Raw genomic sequence first — 25990 nt, 5'->3', positions numbered from 1 at the left:
TAGGTAGGTATAGGGGCCTTTAGGTAGGTAGGTAGGTATAGGGGCCTTTAGGTAGGTATAGGGGCCTTTAGGTAGGTATAGGGGCCTTTAGGTAGGCAGGTAGGTGCGTATAGGGGGCCTTTAGGTAGGTATAGGGGCCTGTAGGTAGGTAGGTATAGCGGCCGGTAGGTAGGTAGGGATAGTGTTAGGTCGGTAGGTAGGTAGGTAGGTAGGTAGGTAGGTAGGTAGATAGAACCCCCCTCCCCCGCCAACCCCCCCACGGCCCCCTCCGTCCCCCGTGCCTCCTCTGCTCACCCCTGCATAATAATCTACTCACCTTTCCCGTGGAGCGCAGAGCGGCAGACCTCTTCGTTACTTCCCTGTTCCCTCTAGTGGCCGGACCGGCTCTTACTGATGACGTCATTGTAAGAGCCGGTCACTAGGGGGAACCAGGAAGTCGGCGAGAGGTCTGCCGCTCTGCGCTCCGCTATGGATAGGTGAGTGGATGCGGGCAGGGGGGGCGAGCGGAGGAGGCGCGGGGGGGTCGGATGAGGTCGGAGGAGGACGAGTGCGAGCTGCGGATGCGCGGCGATGCGGCGGATTCGTATAGTGGAAAATGGCGTCGGGATTCGAATCCACGAATCTCGAATATTTCCTAATATTCGAGGGATTCGTGGATTCGCCGGATTCGTCGTCCCACCCCTAACTTAAACCTATACTTATCGAGAGTAGAAACCTGTACATTAAAGGATCGAACCTGAAAGGGTTAAACAGAAACAGAATAAACAGGAATAAATCATCTGTAATAAACCATCACCGCATCCATTCCGCATGGATGCCGTACTGCCAGAATCCTGCCAAGCTTGGTAGGTTAAGGATGGAAGCACAATGATATAAGGCATTAGGCAGTAAGGTGGGAGAACGGGTTCCAGCCCGAAACGTGGATTAACGTATCCGAGCCGCCTTCAGTAAGAAAAGAGTCCCAGGAAATACTGAGAGAAAGCTATGCAGGCATGGGGAGATCAAACAAATGGGTCTGGTGAGGCCGGATTTGATCCTGCTTCCGAGGGGGACCCCCTGCGTCTCGAGTCAGTAGTAGACCAGTCCGGTGACATCCTTTGTCTGTTGGAAGGGGATATCGCAGCCGGGATGGAGTTTTGTTGGGGTGAGGAGTCCAGGGATTTCCCGTTAGAACGCGAAAGTCCCAATTTCTTAAAGAACTCCGGGGCTTCGTCAGGGTCTTGCAAGATATAGGTGCGGCTATTTCGTGTCACAATCAATTTAAAGGGGAATCCCCATTTGTAGCGTACTCCTGCTTCTTTAAGGGCTGAAGTGAGTGGGCGAAGCTGGCGTCTTTTCTCAAGAGTGACCAGGGAGAGATCACTGTAGAAGCTTAGTGAATTCCCCTCAAAGCTTACTGTGGCCATGTTTCTGGTGACATTTAGAAGGGCCTCTTTGCTCTCAAAGTAATGAAAACGCATGATGACGTCTTTGGGTGCTTGTGGGTTCCTTAGAGAGCTTCCCAGGGCCCTGTGAGCTCTATCTAGACGTCACATTTCGTCAGATTGATCAGGGATTAAATGTTTAAATAAACGGAGCAAGTACTCACGTAGGATGTCTGTGGTCACAGAGTGAGGAATTCCCCTGATGCGAACATTTTGGCGTCTGTCTCTATTTTCAGAATCTTCTTGGGCTAGCCGAAGAAAGCGTATGTCTGCTTGAACCTGAGTCTGTTCATCCTCCAAGAGATTCTGCTTGTTTATAAGGTCGTCAGTCTTCTTCTCCAGAGCACTCGTGCTTTCACCTATGATGGCTATTTCAGTCTTCAGCTCCTTTGTAGCAGATGTAATTAGCTTGTTCATGTGTGCCATCAAGGAGTCTTTCTGGCGAGTCAGTAAAAATTCCATACGTAGTGAGAGGAGACGCAGGTGTCCCAGCTGCAGCCTGAGGAAGATCTTTTGCCTGACCCGAGGAGACGCCCTCTTTTGAGGCCTGGGTATCACGGAGGAATTTCTCCATAGCTTCGGCTTCAGCTTGATGCTTCTTCGCTTTCTTTGGTCCCATCAGCATTCCGGGGCACTAAGAAAGGTATCTCCGAGAGTAAATGCTTAGTGACAGCCCTCCTAGGGGGATCAATCAGCGGCTGCGAGGACGGAGCTCAGAGGCACACAACCATCCGGATCGAGCGGTAGCCACGCCCCGTCACCTACTTTTTAGTACTTTTTCAATTGTGGATTGCTGAAAAGTTGTTAAAAACAGAGGATGAAAAATTATCACCTAGGGGAAAACTAAGGGCCATGGGGCCTGATCCAATTCACTTGTTTTTTTCTAGGTGATATTTCACATCTTATCAATAAAATGCTATTTAAGCTATCGGCAATCAGGAAATAACTTTTCAGTAATTTGCAACTTCAAAAGTACCAAAAAGTAGGTGAAAAAGTTTTGTTAAGTCATTTTAGGGCTGGTTCACACTTGAGTGGATGCAGAACAGAAACGGTAAGGGTGGATGCATTCCGTCTGTTTTGCATTCACATGAAACAATTCTCACCCGTACATTCCAAGTTAATAAAGTCCGCCCATACGCGTCGCTGATCACCTGTTCTGCCACCGCTCAGTGGATCTATTCAGCCCGCAGGCCAGCAGTAGCATGGGACTCTTCATAGGCTGCAGCAGGACAATTTTGGCCTAGCAACAGGGACGTTTTTGCAGCCCAATGGAGATCCCCGTGCTAATACCGGACACCGGGCTGTGTAGGAGGGACACATGAGTATTACATCACGGCGGCGATCAAAATGGGGGACGTGGATGTGGCGCGACTAGCCTAGTGAGACCGGACAGTATCCGGTCTCATAGGCTTTGATTGGACATATTTTCCCTTCTGCCCGTACGCATTGCTGATCACCTGTCCTGCACCGCTCGGTCTATTGGACCGATTGGTCTAATTGCCACCACTCGGTTTATTGGACACATTTTCCCTTCTGCCCGTACGCATCGCTGATCACCTGTCCTGCCATCGCAGGACGATCAAAATGGGCAACGCGGATGTGGTGACTAGTCTAGTGAGAACAGACAGTGTCCGTTCTCATAGGCTTTTATTGGACACATTTTCCCTTCCGCCTGTACGCATCGCTGATCACCTGTCCGGCCACCGCTCGTTCTATCTATTCAGCCCGGAGGCCAGCAGTAGCATGGGGCTCTCCAAAGGCTGCAGCAAGCCAATTCTCCCTAGCAACAGGGAAGTTTTTGCAGCCCAATGGAGGTCACCATGCTAATAACGGCCACTGGGCTGTGTAGGAGGGACGCATGAATATTACGTCACGACGGCAATCAAAATGGGCGACATGGATGTGGCGACTAGCCTAGTGAGAACGGACAAAGTTTGTTCTCATAGGCTTTCATTGGACACATTTTCCCTTCCAGTCCAGGAAAATGTGCCAAGTTTGGACTTGTGTAGCAAACAGATCCGTGTTTTGTTAACACGTGGAAGTGGATCCCATTTTTAACATGGGATCCACTTCCTGCGTTTGAGCGGAGCTTAAAAAACGTCCCGAACAGGTACGTTTTTTAAGCAACTGTGAACCGGCCCTTATACAGAAGATGAAAATTATCTTCTAGGTCAAAAGTGAATTGTATATAGGCCATTGGTTTCACATGATATTATTTATGTTGCTCTCCATCAAAAAGTAATTTATCTTTAATTGCTAGTAATTTAAGTTAGTTGGTAGGTACAAGCTCCCTGCTTTACAGTGATTGAATGACACTGATCCATTCTACAAAGACTGAGAGAATAACCTCCTCCTTGTAGAGCCATTTCTGCCATATTCCATTCACATATAATGACGACCATGTCATCCAAATACTAGGAAAAATATAAGAAAATGTGAAAAGTACCAAAATACAGTATGTGGGTGTTTTCTTACATTTATTATTTATTCTCAAAGTAGGCATTTTTGTATTTAAGTCCCCCAAGGGCATGTTTATGGGTTTATACAGTCTTTTTAGGGGTAATGGAGAGACCCCTCCACCCAATGTTTTCATTTACAAGAGTAAATCCCTCAATGCAATAATAAATGCAATTATAAATGTGGAACTTTTCTATTGTTAAAATTATTTGATGTTACACTATACAGAAAATAACATGCATGCAATATGTATTCCCAAATATAAACCAAGATTTTTGGCTAAATGTATTACTATTACTTTTCAGTGGCTTAGCTGCTTAATGAATGCTGACCTACCACCATCCTTGGCAAATGTCTTTTTTCACCTGGTCCATAAATTCCTGGTGGTCGTAACACGCAGGTGAGGAGTTTACTGCCACCTATAGGAACAGATCAACTTTCATTAAACTAAAGAACGTTCACAACAAATAATATTTGTGAATTTCTAAATACATCTTAAAGTTTCTACATTTGTATGGTACAAAGGACACCACATTTTATAGAATTTTAAAATGTCTGAAATATGACTCACCCCAATCCCTTCGCCCCACCCTTAATCCCCTCCCCCTGCAGCATTACAATATTTTATTTCTTTTAATTTTTGAAGTGCCTCCATAGCCTGCTAGTTATTTGACTTTGTTCAGATTAATTTGAGCACAGGCCAAATTTTTTTTGTCAATGATTAATAGAGGGTGGTGTATGCAAGACCGGCTCACAGGGGGTAACTAGAAATCACTGGGCCCCCCTGCGATACTTTGGAGGGGGCCCCCACCCCTCCCCCCTTGGTTTCTGCACAGGTAAGCTATAAACCAATGTTAGGCAATTGGCTAGTGCACACTTTCCCCATACAGATAGAGAAAATGCCTGCAGTGCTTCACTGCTGTCTGTTTTTATCAATTACATTAGCTTCTGTAATAAACCATGCATGTTTTCACACATACAGACACACATGGTGTGCAGAAACCACATACAGAAAACCGACAGACAAGTGTGCTCACAGTCATTAAAAAAATTGTGCAGAGAGCAGAATTTTTTTTCCTCTCAGTTGTCAGTCTCTCAGGAAATGAAAAATACATCCCCCCCCCCCTGGGCCCCCTGCTGCTTCTGCCCCCCCCCCCCCTGCGGCTGCATCCCTTTCAGGGTCTATAGTTACGCCCCTGCGGGCTCGGCTGCCTTTCACCTACGCAAGTATACAGGCTGCCTGTCCCTGTGCGTTTCTTACTCGATCCCTACTGTATGCTTTATTGAAGCCTGTGTCACCTGCATCTGCTACCGTGTGGGTAACACTCTCATACAGCAGCAAATGCAGATGACACGGGCTTCAATAAAGCCGGGGAGAATACATAGCAAGGAAGAGACCCGGTCTTTCGTGCGCCAATCTGTACATTTTTAGAGACTGACGATTCCCAGAACCTGAAACAGACAAGTCTCCTGAGTGTATATAGAGAAAATTCTACACTTGTTTATACAGAGATTGCCTGAGCCTGGTAGCCTGGATGGTGAGTGATCATTACTGGAACCTATTAGTTGCAGTTTGAAAAGCTCCTAGCTTTAAATATGACCTTATTTTGAGGTCCTTTGCATCAACGTACAATCCAACAATTTTTGGTGAGGAGCACTCACCTTTTCCCTCCATTACAGTAGTTACCATACAAATTTCAGACCCCACCCCAAGTTGTCCATAAATCACTGTCCAGAAACTTGCCATACACTCCTCGGTACAATGGGAGTGCAGGAAAACTATTTATCATCCATTATTTTGAAAACAAACAGCAGTTTTTGTCTGTTTGTCTGGGATGTCTTGTTAGACTTCTTTGATCCATCATGCTGGAATTTTTAATATAGAGTGCTGCTCACAACCAGCCACACCCTGTTATTGCTTTGCTTTGTTTTTAATAGAGAGGAATAATTTATTATACATGTATACTCCTCGAAGAGACTTCACGTAGTAGTGGTGTTTGATTTGATCAAGTGACAATATGTAAATCTGAGGCCCATTTTATGCTATTAACTGGTGGTAAAGTTGCATTAAGCAATTTAGTAAGCAAATGAAAGTCTTTGGAGACTTTCATACTTTATGTGGTGCGACGGAAGAACTCATATTGCAACAGTCCTGATGCTAAGTCAGCAATGCGTTAACGCATGATCCATGCCCTTCCGTACGGATAATGCAGTAATGCAAGTCTATGGCGACCAGTGAGTGTGAATGATGAGCGCAGTGCAACCGACAGGAATCCCAGTGATGTACTTCCTGTTCATCAGGAAGTACGTCACTGAGAAGGGAGTGGGTCTGTGCACTTACTTGGTGCTGACTGTTGCAGGGTAAATGTGACAGGGGCTTTGGTGCGGTGCAGTTTTCCTGCAACGGCCTCTCCTGCCACAGGAGAATCACACCACAACAAGTTTAAAACCAGCCGCGGTGGGACCGGTTGTAATCCTATGATCATGTTTCACTTCTACTTTTTATGAACAACCAAGCGGAAGTGAGATAGAATCACATTACCACCAGGGCTGTGGAGTCAAAGCAATTTTAGGTACCTGCAGACGGAGTCGATAGTTTCAATAAACTGCAGAGTTGGATGATTTTTGTACCAAATCTATAGCCTTTGTAAGAATTAGACTAAAGGTGGCCACACACGATACAATAAAATTATCCAATTTTATGGCAATTCAATAAAAATGATTGGCTTTTATTTGATAAAAGTTGAGTGGAGTGGTGGATTTTTCTAATCAATTTTTATAAAAATGGTATGGTGTGTGGTAGATTGGCATTCATTTCAATCATTTTTTTCATAATTGGGGAAAAATTGAGCACACGTGGTACTTTGGTCAGATTTTTGAAATGTTACAGTCAATCAGAAACATTTATTGCAGTTCTTGAATTGGAAATATATTTAAAAAATGTGTTGGTGTGTGGCAGGGTTGCCAACTCATCCATTTAAATACTGACACATCTAAGTTATACAGGTTCTGGGGCTTCTCACACATAATCAGTGCCTAAACTGCATCAAACTAGCCACAAGACATGTATAATTCATAAGCATCCGTATTTAAAGGGATGAGTTGGCAACACTGGTGTGTGGCCACCTTAACCCTCCTGGTGGTAACCCCCACCTACATTCAGGGTAGCCGCCGCAGAGGATTTCTCTGCCCCGGGAGGGATTTTGTGGATAAAACTTTTTGTAAACCTTGTAGCTAGCACTTCGCTAGCTACCATTGTCCCCAAAGTCCCTCCGCTCTGCACTGCTCCCCCCCCCCCCCCCGATCGCTGCCGTTATCTCCAATCAGCTCCAGGCTTCACTATGGGGAGGATTGGGATTGTGCATGACGACGATGACGTCAGACCTTATGTCTGATCGTTGCCATAGCGACGACTAAAGCTCATTGGGGAGGCTGCGGCTCTCGCGGGATTGCGTATAGCGGTGGCGGTCGGGGGGGAGGGATCAGAAGGGTGCGGGGGACTTGAGGCACAATGGTGGCTAGCCTACTGCAAGCTACATGCTCTACAAAAAGTTTAATTCAAAAGAATCCCTCCCGCGGTCGCAGCCTCAGAAACGGTATACCGCTAGGGAGGTTAAAGAGTCGGAGTCCAGAAGTCGGAGCAATTTTGTGCACCTGGAGTCGGCGGTTTCATAAACTGAGGAGTCGGAGTTGGAGTTAGATGAAATTTGTACCGACTCCACAGCCCTGATTGCCACAACCAGTCATTGAGAAACTTACCAGCCAACAGAACATGTGTTTCTTTGTGAATTCTCATTTAGGAGAATGTATATCAAATGAATCAATAATCCCTGGTCCCTAGCAACTGTGGGGGAACCAGTGAAATAGACATGGCCTAAATAAGCGACTGAAAGTCAAACAAAAAAACACATTTGGAAAAAAAGGGGGTTTGATTTTAATAGCGACATAATTGTAACTAGTTCTCTGTGATAGGTAGGTAAACTTACAGTAAAATGGGAGGTGGCCTTATGTTTTTATATTAGCTTGATCTAGGCAATAATACTCATGTATTTAACAGTGTAGATGCACACTGTACAATAGGTAAACCTCAGACTTATTTGCAAGTTATATATTAGCTGGTGGTGAGCAGTAGCTGCTAACAGACATATACCTCACAGTATACAGTACATATGCAAAGTGTGGACTTATTTGAAAGAAACCCTACATTTCACCCAGAACGGCTCTATGTCTTTCCTAAGCTGGATTTTATATTAGCGCTGAGTAGAAGTCTCGGTGTGGGCTGGTATCAGGTGGCGTAAGGTTGTTCTGTGACATTTCCCCAGCTAAATTTACCACGTCTCACCTGGGCAGCTAGGATCACATTGCACTTTACATTAATTTGTTGTACACTGGCATTTCTAACCTTATCGCTGCTCTGAGAGGCTTAAGTGTTGAACTGACTCCTGAGCGATGGAAATGTCTGGGTTTGCCATGAATTATTCCAGCTGGAGATATCGGGTAACTGATGTAGGTCTCTTCACCGGCAAACCAATTAGAGGCAATTGTGGCGGCAGCAATTACAGAAACTCATAACCTCTTGTTCTGAACAACAGTGGAAAGCTTTACACACTTTGTGATTACAGAAAACCACTTAAGAAAGCTTAGAGAGTAAACTTGAAATACGATTGCGGTATGAGAGCTATGGGAGCTGCCATCTTGAAAATGCTAGTGTCCTGGCTGTAATACTGATCCTCTGGACAAATTGAAAATGCTAGTGTCCTGGCTGTAATACTGATCCTCTGGACAAATTGAAAATGCTGGTGTCCTGGCTGTAATACTGCTCCTCTGGCCAAATCACACACTCGGGAAAGCAGTTATGGCAGTCTCCGTAGCGCTCAAATAAGAGGTCTTCTTCAACATACACTACAATGGACAAATTCTATTCATTTAGATTGTAAGCTCGCAAGGGTAGGGCTCGCTCACCCTTTTGTGTCTTGAAATTTGTTATACATTTTATTCACCATGTTACTTTTGTCACTGTAATTGCTAATTCTGTATTTTGTACTAATTCTGTATATTGTATATTGGTGTACACCATCGTCTGTATTAAGTACTCCATGTTTGTTTCTTACTTTGTTCAGCACAATGGAATATTTTGGCGCTTTATAAATTATTAATAAATCATTTATAAATCATTAATAACAACTCATTTGAGATGTTTATGTTGTTACAAACCCTGCCATTCAGCTGCATTTTAATCACACCAAAATGACGTTCGTAGTCAACAGTCTACCATGAATCTCCACCCCAGCTTGAAGGTGCTCTGGCCCCCTTCTTACCTCTATCGGGATATATATATATATATATATATATATATATATATATATATATATATATATATATATATATATATATATATATATAGTACTGCCCAGCTAATTGTTATCACTGGAAACAGCACTTAAGACTTTTTTGTGTGTGACTTATTTATTAAGTTTCTCATTAATTGTTTGCACTTTTCCACTTTGTATACAAAATGATACATTTTTTTGCACACTGCACTTTTTCCTTGCAAATTTTGCACTTACTTAATGAACCTGGGTTCAGTTCCTCGGAGCGCTCTTAGTGAGTGACCCAGGGGAAAAAATAAAAATATATATATATATATATACAGGGAGTGCAGAATTATTAGGCAAATGAGTATTTTGACCACATCATCCTCTTTATGCATGTTGTCTTACTCCAAGCTGTATAGGCTCGAAAGCCTACTACCAATTAAGCATATTAGGTGATGTGCATCTCTGTAATGAGAAGGGGTGTGGTCTAATGACATCAACACCCTATATCAGGTGTGCATAATTATTAGGCAACTTCCTTTCCTTTGGCAAAATGGGTCAAAAGAAGGACTTGACAGGCTCAGAAAAGTCAAAAATAGTGACATATCTTGCAGAGGGATGCAGCTCTCTTAAAATTGCAAAGCTTCTGAAGCGTGATCATCGAACAATCAAGCGTTTCATTCAAAATAGTCAACAGGGTCGCAAGAAGCGTGTGGAAAAACTGAGGCGCAAAATAACTGCCCATGAACTGAGAAAAGTCAAACGTGCAGCTGCCAAGATGCCACTTGCCACCAGTTTGGCCATATTTCAGAGCTGCAACATCACTGGAGTGCCTAAAAGCACAAGGTGTGCAATACTCAGAGACATGGCCAAGGTAAGAAAGGCTGAAAGACGACCACCACTGAACAAGACACACAAGCTGAAACGTCAAAACTGGGCCAAAAAATAAGGTTTTATGGACTGATGAAATGAGAGTGAGTCTTGATGGGCCAGATGGATGGGCCCGTGGCTGGATTGGTAAAGGGCAGAGAGTTCCAGTCCGACTCAGACTCCAGCAAGGTGGAGGTGGAGTACTGGTTTGGGCTGGTATCATCAAAGATGAGCTTGTGGGGCCTTTTCAGGTTGAGGATGGAGTCAAGCTCAACTCCCAGTCCTACTGTCAGTTTCTGGAAGACACCTCCTTCAAGCAGTGGTACAGGAAGAAGTCTGCATCCTTCAAGAAAAACATGATTTTCATGCAGGACAATGCTCCATCACACGCGTCCAAATATTCCACAGCATGGCTGGCAAGAAAGGGTATAAAAGAAGAAAAACTAATGACATGGCCTCCTTGTTCACCAGATCTGAACCCCATTGAGAACCTGTGGTCCATCATAAAATGAGAGATTTACAAGGAGGGAAAACAGTACACCTCTCTGAACAGTGTCTGGGAGGCTGTGGTTGCTGCTGCATGCAATGTTGATGGTGAACAGATCAAAACACTGACAGAATCCATGGATGGCAGGCTTTTGAGTGTCCTTGCAAAGAAAGGTGGCTATATTGGTCACTGATTTGTTTTTGTTTTGTTTTGAAATGTATATTTGTGAATGTTGAGATGTTATATTGGTTTCACTGGTAAAAATAAATAATTGAAATGGGTATATATTTGTTTTTTGTTAAGTTGCCTAATAATTATGCACAGTAATAGTCACCTGCACACACAGATATCCCCCTAAAATAGCTAAAACTAAAAACAAACTAAAAACTACTTTCAAAAATATTCAGCTTTGATATTAATGAGTTTTTTGGGTTCATTAAGAACATGGTTGTTGTTCAATAATAAAATTATTCCTCAAAAATACAACTTGCCTAATAATTCTGCACTCCCTGTATATGTACATATACATATATATATATATATATATATATATATATATATATATATATATATATATATATATATATAGCCAGAAATGATTAGTTAATATGCCAGATATCTATGTATTAATTTGAAAACCCTGTATTATTTCCTATCATGTTGCCAGTGATTTAGTACGTTTTGAAATAATTTAACCATGTGTTCCAATGATGATATTGTCAAATAAAGACCAGTGATTTTTTTCAGATGTATGTAGTAGTGCTGCTTTATATGGGCTACCTCTTTCTCTCTTTTTGTGGCTTTAATGTATTTTGTTGCCCATTGTATTGTCATGGGTTTGTGACTAATTTTTAAACTCTTCTTTATATAGTGCTTGTGTCTACATGGACAAATGAATTTCAGAGCTCCAATATATCACACAATTGTAATTTTCTTTCCAATAATTGTTTTATTTTCTATGTATCATTAAGGGAAACAAAGAAGAATTTTAAAATAAAAAGTATGTGTGCGTGCGTGCGTGTGTGTGCGTGCGTATGGTGCCTCTGTCACATGTCCCCATTCCCAATGCCCTTCTTTTGGGTGCACCTGTTACATTATAGTACTCCTTGTAGTGACTTGATATATTTTGATGCTGTTTACATATTACAATTTTCACAGGTGGGGCTTGTATATATCCATTATCAGCTTTATTTAAAGCAAAAGCTTACCCTTCAGTGGGGTCCCATTTGCTGCCAGGATCATCTGATCAGCAATAGTCTTTGTCTTGGAATAATGATCCTGCTGCTAAAAATAACAAAAACATGCAATAACATTAAAAGTATTAGAAACATTTAAAATGAAATATCCTTGGAAATAAGTACTTTTTAGCATATATAAAAGCCTGGGTTGCTGCTTACCTTTCATCCACCGAGTAGGAAGGTAAGATAAAACAACTATCCTTGCAAGCTTGCTGGATGGTGGCGTAACTTACATACAGTATTTACTCTTGGCAGTGTTGCCATTGCTTAAATATGACAATACAACATTACAAGGGGTGATACCGGTAGTGACATATACAGGATCTTCTCAAAAAATTAGCATATTGTGATAAAGTTCATTATTTTCTGTAATGTACTGATAAACATTAGACTTTCATATATTTTTGATTCAAATACACACAACTGAAGTAGTTCAAGCCTTTTATTGTTTTAATATGGATGATTTTGGCATACAGCTCATGAAAACCAAAATTTCCTATCTCAAAAAATTAGCATATTTCATCCGACCAATAAAAGAAAAGTGTTTTTAAAACAAAAAAAGTCAACCTTCAAATAATTATGTTCAGTTTTGCACTCAATACTTGGTCGGGAATCCTTTTGCAGAAATGACTGCTTCAATGCGGCGTGGCATGGAGGCAATCAGCCTGTGGCACTGCTCAGGTGTTATGGAGGCCCAGGATGCTTCGATAGCTGCCTTAAGCTCATCCAGAGTGTTGGGTCTTGCGTCTCTCAACTTTCTCTTCACAATATCCCTCAGATTCTCTATGGGGTTCAGGTCAGGAGAGTTGGCAGGCCAATTGAGCACAGTAATACCATGGTCAGTAAACCATTTACCAGCGGTTTTGGCACTGTGAGCAGGTGCCAGGTCGTGCTGACAAATGAAATCTTCATCTCCATAAAGCTTTTCAGCAGATGGAAGCATGCAGTGCTCCAAAATCTCCTGATAGCTAGCTGCATTGACCCTGCGCTTGATAAAACACATAGTGGACCAACACCAGCAGCTGACATGGCACCCCAGACCTTCACTGACTGTGGGTACTTGACACTGGACTTTAGGCATTTTGGCATTTCCCTCTCCCCAGTCTTCCTCCAGACTCTGGCACCTTGAGTTGCGAATGACATGTAAAAGTTGCTTTCATCCAAAAAAAAGTACTTTGGACCACTGAGCAACAGTCCAGTGCTGCTTCTCTGTAGCCCAGGTCAGGCGCTTCTGCCGCTGTTTCTGGTTCAAAAGTGGGTTCATGCTTCCATCTGCTGAAAAGCTTTATGGAGATGAAGATTTCATTTGTCAGCACGACCTGGCACCTGCTCACAGTGCCAAAACCACTGGTAAATGGTTTACTGACCATGGTATTACTGTGCTCAATTGGCCTGCCAACTCTCCTGACCTGAACCCCATAGAGAATCTGTGGGATATTGTGAAGAGAAAGTTGAGAGACGCAAGACCCAACACTCTGGATGAGCTTAAGGTCGCTATCGAAGCATCCTGGGCCTCCATATCACCTGAGCAGTGCCACTGGCTGATTGCCTCCATGCCACGCCACATTGAAGCAGTAATTTCTGCAAAAGGATTCCCGACCAAGTATTGAGTGCATAACTGAACATAATTATTTGAAGGTTGACTTTTTTTGTTTTAAAAACTCTTTTTTTTTTTATTGGTCAGATGAAATATGCTAATTTTTTGAGATAGGAAATTTGGGTTTTCATGAGCTGTATGCCAAAATCATCAATAAGAAAAACAATAAAAGGCTTGAACTACTACAGTTGTGTGTATTTGAATCTAAAATATATGAAAGTCTAATGTTTATCAGCACATTACAGAAAATTATGAACTTTATCACAATATGCTAATTTTTTGAGAAGATCCTGTACAGTAGATTTTATGTACAAACTTTTGATTAAACATTACCAAATCAGCCAATAAAGTCTGCCTCTGCTGAGAATCTAGCATGTATGCAGCGGACCCCAATACCCCTCGTGGCATGATCCGCACTGTGCTGGCCTAGGATATTGTTCTCCCCACTCACCCTGCCCAATCTGTGTGGCCCCTCATGTGCCACCCTGTCGTCCCTCCTCCCCCCTGCGTAGCAACAGAACATGTCACCAGCCTCAAAGCTAGCAACGTGTCTGTACAGCCTTAGCTCCGCACTGTTGCCCAAGGGATCGAGTTCTGATCCATGCAGGGCAACAGCCCTTGTAGGTGTGTACGAGGCATATGTTCTGGGCACTTGTTGAGAGAATGTATAGCCTGCTTAAGCCTTAAGTCGGATGTGATCGTTAGGTCTGACCAGCAAGGAGTGAGAGGAGAAGTAGAATATCTCCCTCTGCCAGTAGTACCTTTGCTGAAAATCTTGTTGTGTTTCTCACTGAATGTTGAGAAGGTCATTAGTTTGTTTTTCATGCATGTCTTAAATGTGTATACTGTAGAACAAGCACAGGTAGCTGTTCAGGACACATCTTTGTAAGAGACTCCGGTCCCTTTCACACTGTGACTTCATGCATTCCGCTGCAATGCATTCTGTCCCAGAAGTTCGCACTGTACATTACCGTACTGGTACGACCATACAGTGGGGCACTTTTTCCAATCCTGTGGCAATCAGCAATGACTCCTCTTCCTCACTGTTGCTCTAGAGTAGTGTTGATTGAACAGTGTTCGCCACTGTTCGGGATTCGGCAAATTTTGTGGTGTTCCAGTTCGCGGCGAACACCATCCGAACACCTCAGTGTCCGTGACGGATGCTCGACCACGTGGCTCGAACTTGTCCTTGGCCGAACGTTCGGCCGAACGTGGCCGTACGTTCGGTCGAACGCGCGTCTCGCGCTGTGATTCGTCGAGCGGGTCACGTGTTCGGGTGCATAAATACCTGAACGCGCGTGATCGGCGCCATTTGCTTTGGGGTTTCGCTTTGGGTAGGTAGGGAGTTTAGCGTAGCGTACTGTCTGCCAGTGCCAGCCACAGGGCCCCAGCCTCACGCTGACAGCAGCACCCACAGAGCATCACTGCTAGCCAGGCCAGCCACAGGGCCCCAGCCTCACCGCTGACAGCAGCTCCCACAGGGCCTCACTGCTAGCCAGGCCAGCCACAGGGCCCCAGTCTCACCGCTGACAGCAGCTGCAGCACCCACAGGGCTGTTAAAAATCCACACATATTTTCAGTGACTTTTGTAGCATATTGTTTATTAAAAAAACACTTTCAGTGCCGCCAAGTGGGATCACTTGCGTAGTTGCGTACCACCAATCCACACATATTTTCAGTGACTTTTGTAGCATATTGTTTATTAAAAAAGCACCTTCAGCGCCGCCAAGTGGGATCACTTGCGTAGTTGCGTACCACCAATCCACACGTATTTTCATGTGACTTTTGCTGCATATTGTTTATTAAAAATACACCTTCAGTGCCGCCAAGTGGGATCACTTGGGTACCACCAATCCACAAATATATTCTGTGACTTTTGCTGAGTATTGTTTATTACAAAAACACTTTCAGTGCCGCCAGGTGCGCAGAGGTTGTTCTGATGAGCTCTACTCCACCGCACACATATTAGCCCACCATGAGTTCCTCACAGACCTCCGCTGTGAGCAGCACTCCCAACAACAGCAACAGCCAACGCCCCACGCAAGTTATAACATCCACTCCAGCAGCCAGTGATCAGCAGCAGCCCTCCCCGGATGAGAGCGTTGTGTCCCTCGGTTCGGTGCCAGGGCGATTATTCAGGGCTGCCATTGAGGAGATGATGGGGCCTGATGTGGAGGAGGAGGTTGGGCTCAGGCCAGCATCCCAAGTTAATGTTGAGGACAATGAGAGGTCTGTGTCTGGGGATGTTGGGGTGGCAGAGGTGGTGGGGGGGGTCAGGAGAAGAGTTCTATGATCATGATGATCGGGACGATCTGTATGTGCCTCAGACCCCGGAAAACATGTTGTATGTATTTATTTTTGGGCAGCACTATCAAACTGTGGTACTATCAGTGAGTTGCCATGGTCCTTCTGTGCTGCCGCACTGACCGTCCACTTTGTCCAGTGCCAGCATTACATGATCACGTGGTCAGCAAAATCACCCGAAGCCTGAAAAATGCCGTTGCCTGCAAGGTTCACCTCACCACTGACACCTGGACGAGTGCGTTTGGCCAGGGTCGGTACATCTCCCTTACGGCGCACTGGGAGAACCTTGTGGAGCCTGGCAGCGACTCCTCACCCGCTACGGCACAGGTGTTGCCAACGCCGTAAATTGCCGGACCTGCTTCCCTGCGAGTCAATGACAACAGCGACCTCTCTGGCTCCTTCTCCTCCACCGCCTTTCCAAGCTCTACCTCATCCGGCATCGCTAACCCAGCAACAGGAGCGTGGAAGCGGTGCAGCACAGCTGTTGCCATGCGTCAGCAAGCCTCAAGCCTTACTGAAGCTGATCTGCATTGGAGATAAGCAGCACACAGGTGCAGAAATTTGGAAGGCAATCAAGGAACAGACCCAGTTGTGGCTGGCACCGCTGCACCTGGAACCAGGCATGGTTGTGTGTGATAATGGGAGCAATCTCATTCACGCCTTACAGTTGGCAAATCTGAGACACATCCCTTGCCTGGCCCACGTTCTGAACCTAGTTGTTCAGCAGTTCCTGAGGACATACCCAAACGTGGCGGATCTTCTGCTGAAGGTGCGGCGAGTGGCCAAACATTTCCGAAAGTCCAGTGCCGCTTCGGCCGCACTCACCAAGTTGCAGCAGCTCTTCAGGTACGTCTGCATTTTGTCGCCATGCCAGGCCTGGGTTGTGTCACTCACAAAGCTTGGCCTTGCTCTCCTGTAGTACCTCCTCTTCCATCCTGTTTGCTGGCTTAGCCAGCACACAGGATGGCAGAGCGGGCACGGGCACAATTTGGCCTCACGCAAGGCCTGGGTTGTGTCTCAAAGCGTGGCCTTCTCCACCTGCACCTCCTCTTCCATCCTGTTGTGTGCTGCGGGGTTAGCGTTGCCGGTCCCATTGGTAGTACTATGACAGCTTTCCAGGATCTCATTTGCCCCCCCCCCCCCTCCACTATTTCAAAGCCATTTTGCAGAAGTTTCCCTCATTTTTTAAGGTTTTTCTGGCCTGCAAAGCAGAAATATTCGGGTCCCCATTGACTTGCATTGGGTTCGGAATTCGGCCCGAACATGCCGAATATCGGGCGATGTTCGGCCGAACCGAACCCGAACATTTTGGTGTTCGAGCAACACTACTCTAGAGCCGGCTCTTCCTCATTGTGTTGTCAATTAGTGTGTCATTACATGTGTCCAGCACTAGAGGAACAGTGAGGGAGAGGAGAGAGAGGAGTTGATTGCTGCAGGCACCGACGGATCAGGTGAGATGCGCTCTGACGCTGGAAATGACTCTGCACAGGAGGACGACACAAGGGGCACCGAGGAGGACACAAGGGGACAATCAAGGACACAGCACTCAGGGCAGCCATCGGGGGAACAACTGACACTGCAGTGAGAGACCCAGGGCTTCTGGGGGCCTTGCCCCCCCCCCCCACAGCGCTGGAAGGGCTGCATGTGCTGGCTGCGGGCCTGTGGCTCACTAACAGCACACCACGTTCCAGCACTGAGAGAAGAGTGACATCATAGCTTGAACGTGGGAAGCAGATGGGTGAGCCCGCTACTATACTATACTGGGGAACCTATACCTGGCTACCTATACTGGGGGCACTAGGAAGAAAAGAGGGGGACAAAAGAGAACAGATAAAGGATAAGAACGGACCTACAAGTCCCTATCTCATTTGTTATCCGGGGACTACCTTTATTTTGCTAGTAGTTGGCTCCACCCACAACATGCCATGGTCACGCCCACTTTTTGCAGCATCATACTGTGCATGCCGCTTTCTTCAGTGTCGGAGCCATGCACATTTTTTGCCGCAGCGTACTTCGCACACGGACACGGGGTATTTAGTGAGTGGGCACAGCAACCAGTGGGTGGGCCTAGGAAGGAGGGGGCCTAGGCTTGACGCATACAACTTTACATGCAAATTTTCACCACTCAGAAAAATCTCAATTTCACACTACAGTGGAAACGTAGCCTTATGGTCAGGGTCATCTTATGGTCTAAAAAATACAGTAAATAAACAGGGTAAACAGCTGCATCCAACTCATACAACTCATTATAATAAAAGTTTGAGAGTTTAAAGAGCCCCTTAGCAGCCAGGTGTACCTTTTCAGATGGATAATATGTTGTGGTTTCTTCATCACCTTCCTCTATTTGGTTGCCACCAAAAACCACATTCACTGTGCTGGTGTAAATTAATCTGGGGATATTTCTATCCACACAAACTGAAAATAATAAAAAAAAATGTATATATAAAAAATGCAGAAAATATAAATGTAATGCAATCTATTGGCTTTATGCTTCTTTTAGATATATATATTTTTTACATTGTGAATAAATAAATTGATGAATGCACTTTCTCTGCCATACTCTTAGGCTTCTTGCACACAGGGACGCTACAGGCGCACGTTAGTGCAGCCTGTAACGCTCCCCCAACGCACAGCAATGTAACACAAGTGGGCTGTTCACACTGCTCACGTTGTGTTACATTGTAACGCAGCAAAGTGCTGCATGCTGTGCGTTCTACGCGGCTAAGCCGCATTAAACTGTTTGCACATGCTCAGTCATGTTGGGGAGGAGGGGAGGGGAGAGCGGCCAGGCACATGGCTAATTAATATTCACTGCACTCAGTGACATGCAGTGATTACTTCCTGGAGCGGCCGCTCTGTGCGGCGATTGGCCGGACGGGACCATGTGATACCGCATGCGTCCAAGAGTACGCATCACGAGCACCAGGCGTTGCGTTAGGGGCACGTTATGTGCCCTATTACGTCCCCTAAACGCAACGTCCTGGTGTGTAACTAGCCTGACTCTGAAGAGCAGTAAATAAAAATATCTTTCGATAAGATCTTTCGACAGTTTATTTTCAGTTGCATTACCAAAGCTTTTACAATAAAGTAATTAAAATGAACACAGGAAGTCAAATTACACAATTTTTTTGGGGAGGGTTGGGTTTATTTTTTTTTTTTACTGTTGCTATTACAGTATATCTTTGACTTGGCTATTGCATTGTGGAAATACAGCTTGAAAAATATATTTTTGTGTATGTGCCATTATTTCAGGCCACGGAGAAAAAAAAACAGCAAATATTTGCAAGGGAGAGATTCTTTACTATACCCACTGATAGCTACTTACCATCTATAACAACTTGTGTTCCTTCTATATTTATAGATTCAATCTGCTTCTTCTGTAGCTAAGAAAAGAGGAAAATGAAAACTCTGCTTCAGGTTCAGTATAGATAAATATGGCACATTATAATAAGCATAAAGCATTGAGAGCGAACAGGGGCCCCACAGAAGGCATAATACTGGGCAAGTCACATGCCTCCCAAATGTCCCGGTTTTGCTGAGACTGTCCTGGGTTGGGAGGTATGGTAACAATGGCAGAGGAAGAATGCAGAGTGAGTGGCAGTGGAGCAATCACAGCTACACGCTGAACAGGTTGTAATGTCAGCTTGGGTGATGTGGCTCAAATTCAGATAAGGCTGTCATTTCAGACAAATCGGCATGTTTCTGGTTGAGCGGCACTGGATTCATGGAGAGAGGTGAGTAACATAAGTCTCACTCCAAGCTTCACTCCCACAGCCACTGGACACCTGGGAATTGTATAAAGGAGGGGGGTACACTAGGCACCAGGGAACTGTACAAGGGAGGGAGGGAGGGAGGGGATGCACTAGACACTAGGGGATTGTATAGGGGAGGAGGGGGGCTACGAGACATCAAGGAACTGTATAAGGGAGGGAGGTGCACTAGACACCAGGGAATTGTATAGGGGTACAAGAAACCATATAGGAGGGCCATTGGACAATATACTGTATAGGGGCGGGAGAAGGGCCACTAGACACCAGGGCACTGTATAAGGGAGGGAGGGGAGTTACTAATCATCAGAGGACTGTATCGGGAAGGGAGAGGGCGCCATTGCCACTGGGGACCTGGTGTGTGGACTAAATGGGAGATCTGCAGCAGTCCTGTCAGGGTGCAATCGGCAGCAGAAGCATAGATGAAGTGACACCTCTCTGAACTCTACTAGCGATCTGCAGTCTCCTTGCGTTCCCGTCTCAATGACTACAGCGTCATCTCCCATCACATTACGTGGCAGGAGAGAGCGATCTAATCATAGAGAAGGGGACGTCTGGAGAAAATAGATTGTTGGTGGAGTTGAGAGGAGAGTTATTTCTTTTCTGCTCCAGCGCTGATATTCTGCATAAGAGAGAGAGGCTACATCTAGCCACTGGGAGGGCCCTTCTGCCTACCTATATTAGGGAATGCTTCTGCCTGCTTATACTGGGGGTCCTCTGCTGGGGGTCCTTCTGGCTACCTATACTGGGGGAGGGGGCTACTTCTGACTACCTATACAGACAGTTCCTTACTTACAAGCATCTCAAGTTAAAATGCTTCATACTTACAAAGTTGTCTCCATGTACAAACTATACAGCACATATTTAAGTTGTTACATGTTACAGTATTGTATAAACGGTTGTAAGTAGTTTAAACACATTCAAAGCACAAAGAAAAACATTGTTTATACTTTAGGTCCAATTCCAGAGTTGCACATAATTGAGTAATTTAGCCAAATGTCACTAAAGACGACACAGGACTCTACCAACAAATTCAACTTACACACAACCTCCTAGAATAAAACCAGTTTCTAAGGTCCCATCTCCATATGTACGCTTTCAGCCGCACTTATGGAAACGCGATCGCAGTGACATCAGACAGCGCATAGACTGCACTCTCTGATGTTTCCATACGTGCACTGCCACTGAATCGCAGCGCAAGGTTGTCTGCATTTTGGGGCGATTGCGCCCATGATCCCGTTCATTATAATAAATGGGATTGCAAGCGCCACCTACGGGAGTCACGTGCAACGCAGAGCCACGCTGACGCACGTCTCCTGCGCTGACGCACGGCTCCTGCGCAGCTGCTCTGCTTTAACCTCCTTATCGGTAACCCCGTGCTGGACACGGGGTAAGCCGCCGGAGGGTGCCACTCAGGCCCTGCTGGGCCGATTTTCATAATTTTTTTTTTTGCTACACGCAGCTAGCACTTTTCTAGCTGCATGTGCATAACGATTGCCGCCGCCACCCGCTGATTTGCCACTGTCCGCCACGCCGCGTCACCCCCCCCCCCCCAGACCCCTTGCGCTGCCTGGCCAATCAGTGCCAGGCAGCGCTGAGGGGTGGATCGGAGCACCCGCCAACGTCACGACGTTGGTGACGTCATCGCGATCGTCACCATAGCGACGGGGAAGCCCATACAGGGAATCCCGTTCAGAACGGGATTCCCTGCAGGGCAAAAGCGCCGGCGGCGAACACAGGGGTGGGAGGGATAGCGAAGGGAGGGGGGAAGCATGTAGCTAGCGCTAGGCTAGCTACATGCTTCAAAAAAATTTTTTAAAAAAAAAAGGTGCTGCGCTGCCCCTGGCGGATTTTTTGTACCGCCAGGGAGGTTAATGGAAACGAGCCCTAAGTAGGGGACAGCCTGTGAGGGTGAATTGTGCCAACAAACAGCAGCTCACTATGCATCTGAAGGTGGCCACACACCATACAATCTTTAGAAGAAAAAAATCCGGCAGTCCGGATCGATATAAATCGAAGAAAACGGGAAATCCGATCGGATTTTGCAGTCGAATGAAAAAAAAAGCTTTCGATTTTTTCGGGAGATCCGATCGTTTTTATCGAATAAACGTAAAATCGGATCATTTTATTGTATGGTGTGTGGCCACCTTAAGTCAGCTCTGATATTGAATACAATTGTATAATGTAGTAGCTAATACTCACTTGCTGGTATCCTGACATTCCAAATGATGCCACATGAAACACACAGTCCACACCTTCACATGCCTTATAGAGTGATTTATGATCCCGAATGTCACCCTGCAATAAAAGCCACCTTTTAAGTCATAAAAAAACAAGGTGTCGTTCCTTTTCGAAAGGAAATAGAGGCAAAAATTTAAAAAAATGTGGTCTCATGGGGCTGGAGGAAGCCCCAGGTAAGTATACATACACACATTAGACACATCTCAGGTACAAGGCAGTGTTTGCACTATTTTAAGCTGTCACTGCTCATAAAAAGCATCTTTGCTTGCATTAGAAATTATACTGAATATTGCATGGTTACTAAAACTGCTTTATAATTTAATGTAATTAAAAATACTTTAGTCTACAGCCATCTATGGTTTTTGCAACTCCCTAAAGCTATGGCATGTGTTTCCAGACATATATAAGCTAGCTTTTCATGTTTGCACCTTATTTCCCTGTACAGTGAGTGCTTCATGTCGGTCATTGGGGTGTATTCACTAAACTGTGGTAAGAAAGTTATGTACATAAATTTCTTACACACCATAAAGAGCGTGATGCATTGCATGTAATGAATTGCATTCTGCTATCCTCTACATTCTGCGGTAGGACGATGTAGTGAATACACCCTATTGTGTTCACAGCTTACAACTGCAGGGACTATATTAAGCCAAATTTGTGCTCCTTAAGCCTCATACCCATGAGGTGATATTAGCGGCAATGCTACCCAATGTCAGGGAACATTGTTTAACACTAGCATGTTAAACAATGTTTCCCCCTCGGCGATCGCGCATTGTTAAGCAACGGACACGCCGGATCGGATTGTTAAGATCCCCGATGACTCAGCGCAAAGTACCACGATCGCTTACTTCCTGTTTGCGCCTGTCAGGAGCTGGAAGAGGTGTTGCTTGACGACCGTCATCAAGGGGACATCGCTGGACCCGTCGGGTTGTATGTAGCTTTAGCCCAGGTTCAGACACAGCCAATTCCCATCTAGAGCTGGAAGCGGAGGGATAGTGCCAAGGACAAGGTAGCTAATGTTTAGAAATACCTAACAGTCTTTTCAGTGCTTATACTTCTGAAGGTAACTTTTTTTTTTTTTCCTCATTGGTACAAGGAAGTGTTTGCAACAAGGGAGACCATTTGGCTTGAGGGGGGACACAATAAAAGTAAACCTAAAACAACGAAAAAATAAAATGTATACATACCTGGGGCTTCCTCCAGCCCCCTACAGGCTGATCGGTCCCTCGATGTCGTCCTCCACTGCCTGGATCCTCCGCTATGGGTCCCAGTAAGTGAGCAAGTTGAAGCATAGTGCGTATGCGCCCCATCGCGCTCCCGCCACCGCCTGCTGCAGACTGGCTCAATTACCGGGACCCATAGCGGAGGATCCAGGCAGCAGAGGAGGACGGCAAGGGATCGATCAGCCTGCAGGGGGCTGGAGGAAGCTACAGGAATGTATACACGACTTAAGAGTGATAGGAAAGGATTATCAGAAAAAAAATAGGTGGTGCCACACATGTTAAATATAGAGTGACAAAGTTCCAGTAACCCAGCTTTTCAGTGCTAACGGGTGCATGTCCTGATTTTCAATGGCCTATATTGTGTCTTAATTTGCCTCAGAATGTATTACAGCTTTGTCATTTACCCCACAGTAGGTCCTCAGATTTGTAGTACTTGTTAACCACTAACGGAGGTAGTAATCACCTCTGACAGAGACTGTGGCCACCTACAGTATGACTGCTGGGAAATATTGGAAGCTCCCTATGACTGCTGGAAGATATTAGAAGCCATCTATTACTGCTGACAGATACCGGAAGTCATCTATGATGGCTGGCTGATATTGAAGGCCACCTATGACTGCTGGGAAATACAGGAAGCTCGCTATGACTGCTGGCAGATGTGGGGAGCCGACGAAGACTGCTAACAGAGACTGAGAGGCCATTTGTGACTGCTCACCCTGTAAATATTGTAAGACTGAGGGGTTCTGATAAGAACTGTCGGGCTACACTGTTACTCCCTTGGCAAGCACTCCTGCATAGCTTCTTCTCAAAGATGCAATTCCTGAGAACTTGACCTTTCTAGTTCCACCTCCCCCAAACTTGCCCAGTCAGTAAGAGGAAAGCAAGGTTAAGGAGATTGTGTTCTCAGTAATTGCTGCTTAGCAAAAAGGATGGGCCACAGGAGTGATGGCTGGATTAGTAATAGTGTGGTCCTATCAGCATACGAACATGGCCCCCCAAACAGCCCATCTTATAGTGGACCAAAACTCATGCACAGCAGACAATGAACAGTCTCTATTTCGCATATAGTTGCTGAAGAAATTCACTTCTCTGTGTTTGTTTAACCAGATCAAACTGTCTAATTAGCTCTGCCTTGGAAGCTCTCCCCATACAGTAAACACTGAGACTTGACCCTTTAAAGAAGAACTGTAACCAAGGATTGAACTTCATCCCAATCAGTAGCCAATATCACCTTTTCCATGAGAAATCTTTACCTTTTCTCAAACGGATCATCAGGGGGCTCTGTGTGACTGATATTGTGGTGAAACCCCTCCCACTGTGTGATGTCAGCACCTGGGTACTGACATTACACTGTGGAAGTCTTGTTGCATTGTGGGAAATAACAGCTGTTTCCAACTACCAAGATAAGCAGCATCTCCTTCTATAGACATCACCTGCCAGCAGTTAAAGATGTCGCCATGTTATAAATGTCAGAATGTAAATCAGGGAGAGGAAAGATTTAACAATGGGCAAACACTGACTACATAATCTATAAATACTGAAATTATTGTAAAAATTAAGCACTATTTTTTCATTACGTTATTTTCACTGCAGCTTCTCTTTAAGTACTCCCTGTAAAAGGCCATCACAGTGATCATGGTGCAATGCGGCAGGTCCAGGTGAGGTAACGCACTGCATCCAGTGCATTACCGGAGGACTTGTGTGTATATCCCAGAAGTGAGGCATACTTTCAATGGCAAGTATGCCTCACTGATTTTGTAGCGCCATGGCTACAACGCATTAAAGATTGCACCACACCATTTGTAAAAGCAGTCTTAGATTATATTAACATCACTGTATCTTGTGATCTTACTAATTTAAATAATGTCATCTGTATATACTGTTTTTGCTAGAAGATTTTGGGGATCTCAGTTAAAATCTATCTTCATTTACACCTATTCCACCTTGCCTGATAGCATCTTATTACCACTAGTGATGCTTGGACCAGCTTAATCACTATCATAATGTTCATGTACAGTCAGCCTATTACCTGTACGAATGTTGCAGGATTTTGCATGTCCCAGTCTGGTTGGTGCATATCAAATAGAACAACAGAGTAGCCTAACTTTGTCAAGGCACAGCCAAGGTTCTGTCCCAGATATCCTGCACCCCCGGTGACCAGCACCTTTGAAATTTCATAAGTGCCAGGATGTGCGCTTGGCATACAAGGGAGACCTCTGCTTTGGTGTGGAACCACGCCATTCGATCGTACTGTCCTACATGGCAGAGAATTCCGGATACATTCCGAGCAGAATTCTTCCTTCCCAATCCTGTTCCTCAGATCCTCCAGCTCATATCCAGTCCTTGTCTCCCTCATGATACAAACAAGCAAAAAAAATCTGTGGATAAAAGATAACACACATAAACTACTGTATGCAAAACAAAGGTAATCAATAAACATAGGTCTCATATACATGCAGATCCCTCGCCATCTGTTGGGGCAATTGTTCATTCCCACCAATTTTCTTATAGCTAATGCATCACATGGGAGTGCCAAATCAAAATAAACACATGTACGGTGGCTCTTCTGTCTTATTATGTGATCCCAGCAAACTCTGCCCGGTTTCCCAATCCTGTCACATTACACTGAATAGTTTTCTGAACATCCACACAGCATTGCATGTAAAACCGATTCCTTGACTGCTTAATAACTGATAAAACAACTATGTATTATAATCCACCCCTTCCCCATTCCATAAGACAATAAATGTTACTTGGCAGACTACCCAGCAAATATGTTTGTATGGGGATCACTGGCAAACTGACACCTGAAGTGATCATAAAAGACTATTTCAGGTGAAAATAAACTGATAGTTTATGTACCTTAATCACTTATGTGGCTTTAGACGGATTATCTACGTCCTGCAGGACTTCAGTTCCTGCCCAGTAACGTAGATAATTGTCTATTGTGGCAGATGGCTGCCACGTGCTCCCGCTGCCTGTGAGAACGTTGTTCCCATTCAATGAACTAAGTCCCCGTGTCAATGATTGCCGGCATCAATGACATGCCTGCTGTCATTGTAAGTAG

The 25990-nt window shown here is 44.9% G+C and overlaps 1 protein-coding gene across 1 annotated transcript in view; it reads right to left on the bottom strand.

Annotated features, from left to right (window-relative positions):
- The window catches only part of SDR42E2 (short chain dehydrogenase/reductase family 42E, member 2), a 43912-nt gene extending 18633 nt beyond the window's left edge, over positions 1–25279 (bottom strand). Inside the window, exons 1-6 of the mRNA XM_068246800.1 lie at positions 24953–25279; positions 21662–21757; positions 19018–19075; positions 17989–18107; positions 11762–11837; positions 4218–4300 (exon numbers count right to left, since the gene is read on the bottom strand). Coding sequence (XP_068102901.1) covers positions 4218–4300; positions 11762–11837; positions 17989–18107; positions 19018–19075; positions 21662–21757; positions 24953–25279 — 759 coding nt within the window. The remainder of the gene's footprint in view (positions 1–4217; positions 4301–11761; positions 11838–17988; positions 18108–19017; positions 19076–21661; positions 21758–24952) is intronic.
- Positions 25280–25990: the final 711 nt, after the last annotated feature.

The sequence above is a fragment of the Hyperolius riggenbachi genome, chromosome 7 (genome assembly GCF_040937935.1).
Source record: "Hyperolius riggenbachi isolate aHypRig1 chromosome 7, aHypRig1.pri, whole genome shotgun sequence".
In the NCBI taxonomy this organism is placed as follows: Eukaryota; Metazoa; Chordata; class Amphibia; order Anura; family Hyperoliidae; genus Hyperolius; species Hyperolius riggenbachi.
This window is presented reverse-complemented; position numbering and strand designations above follow the sequence as displayed.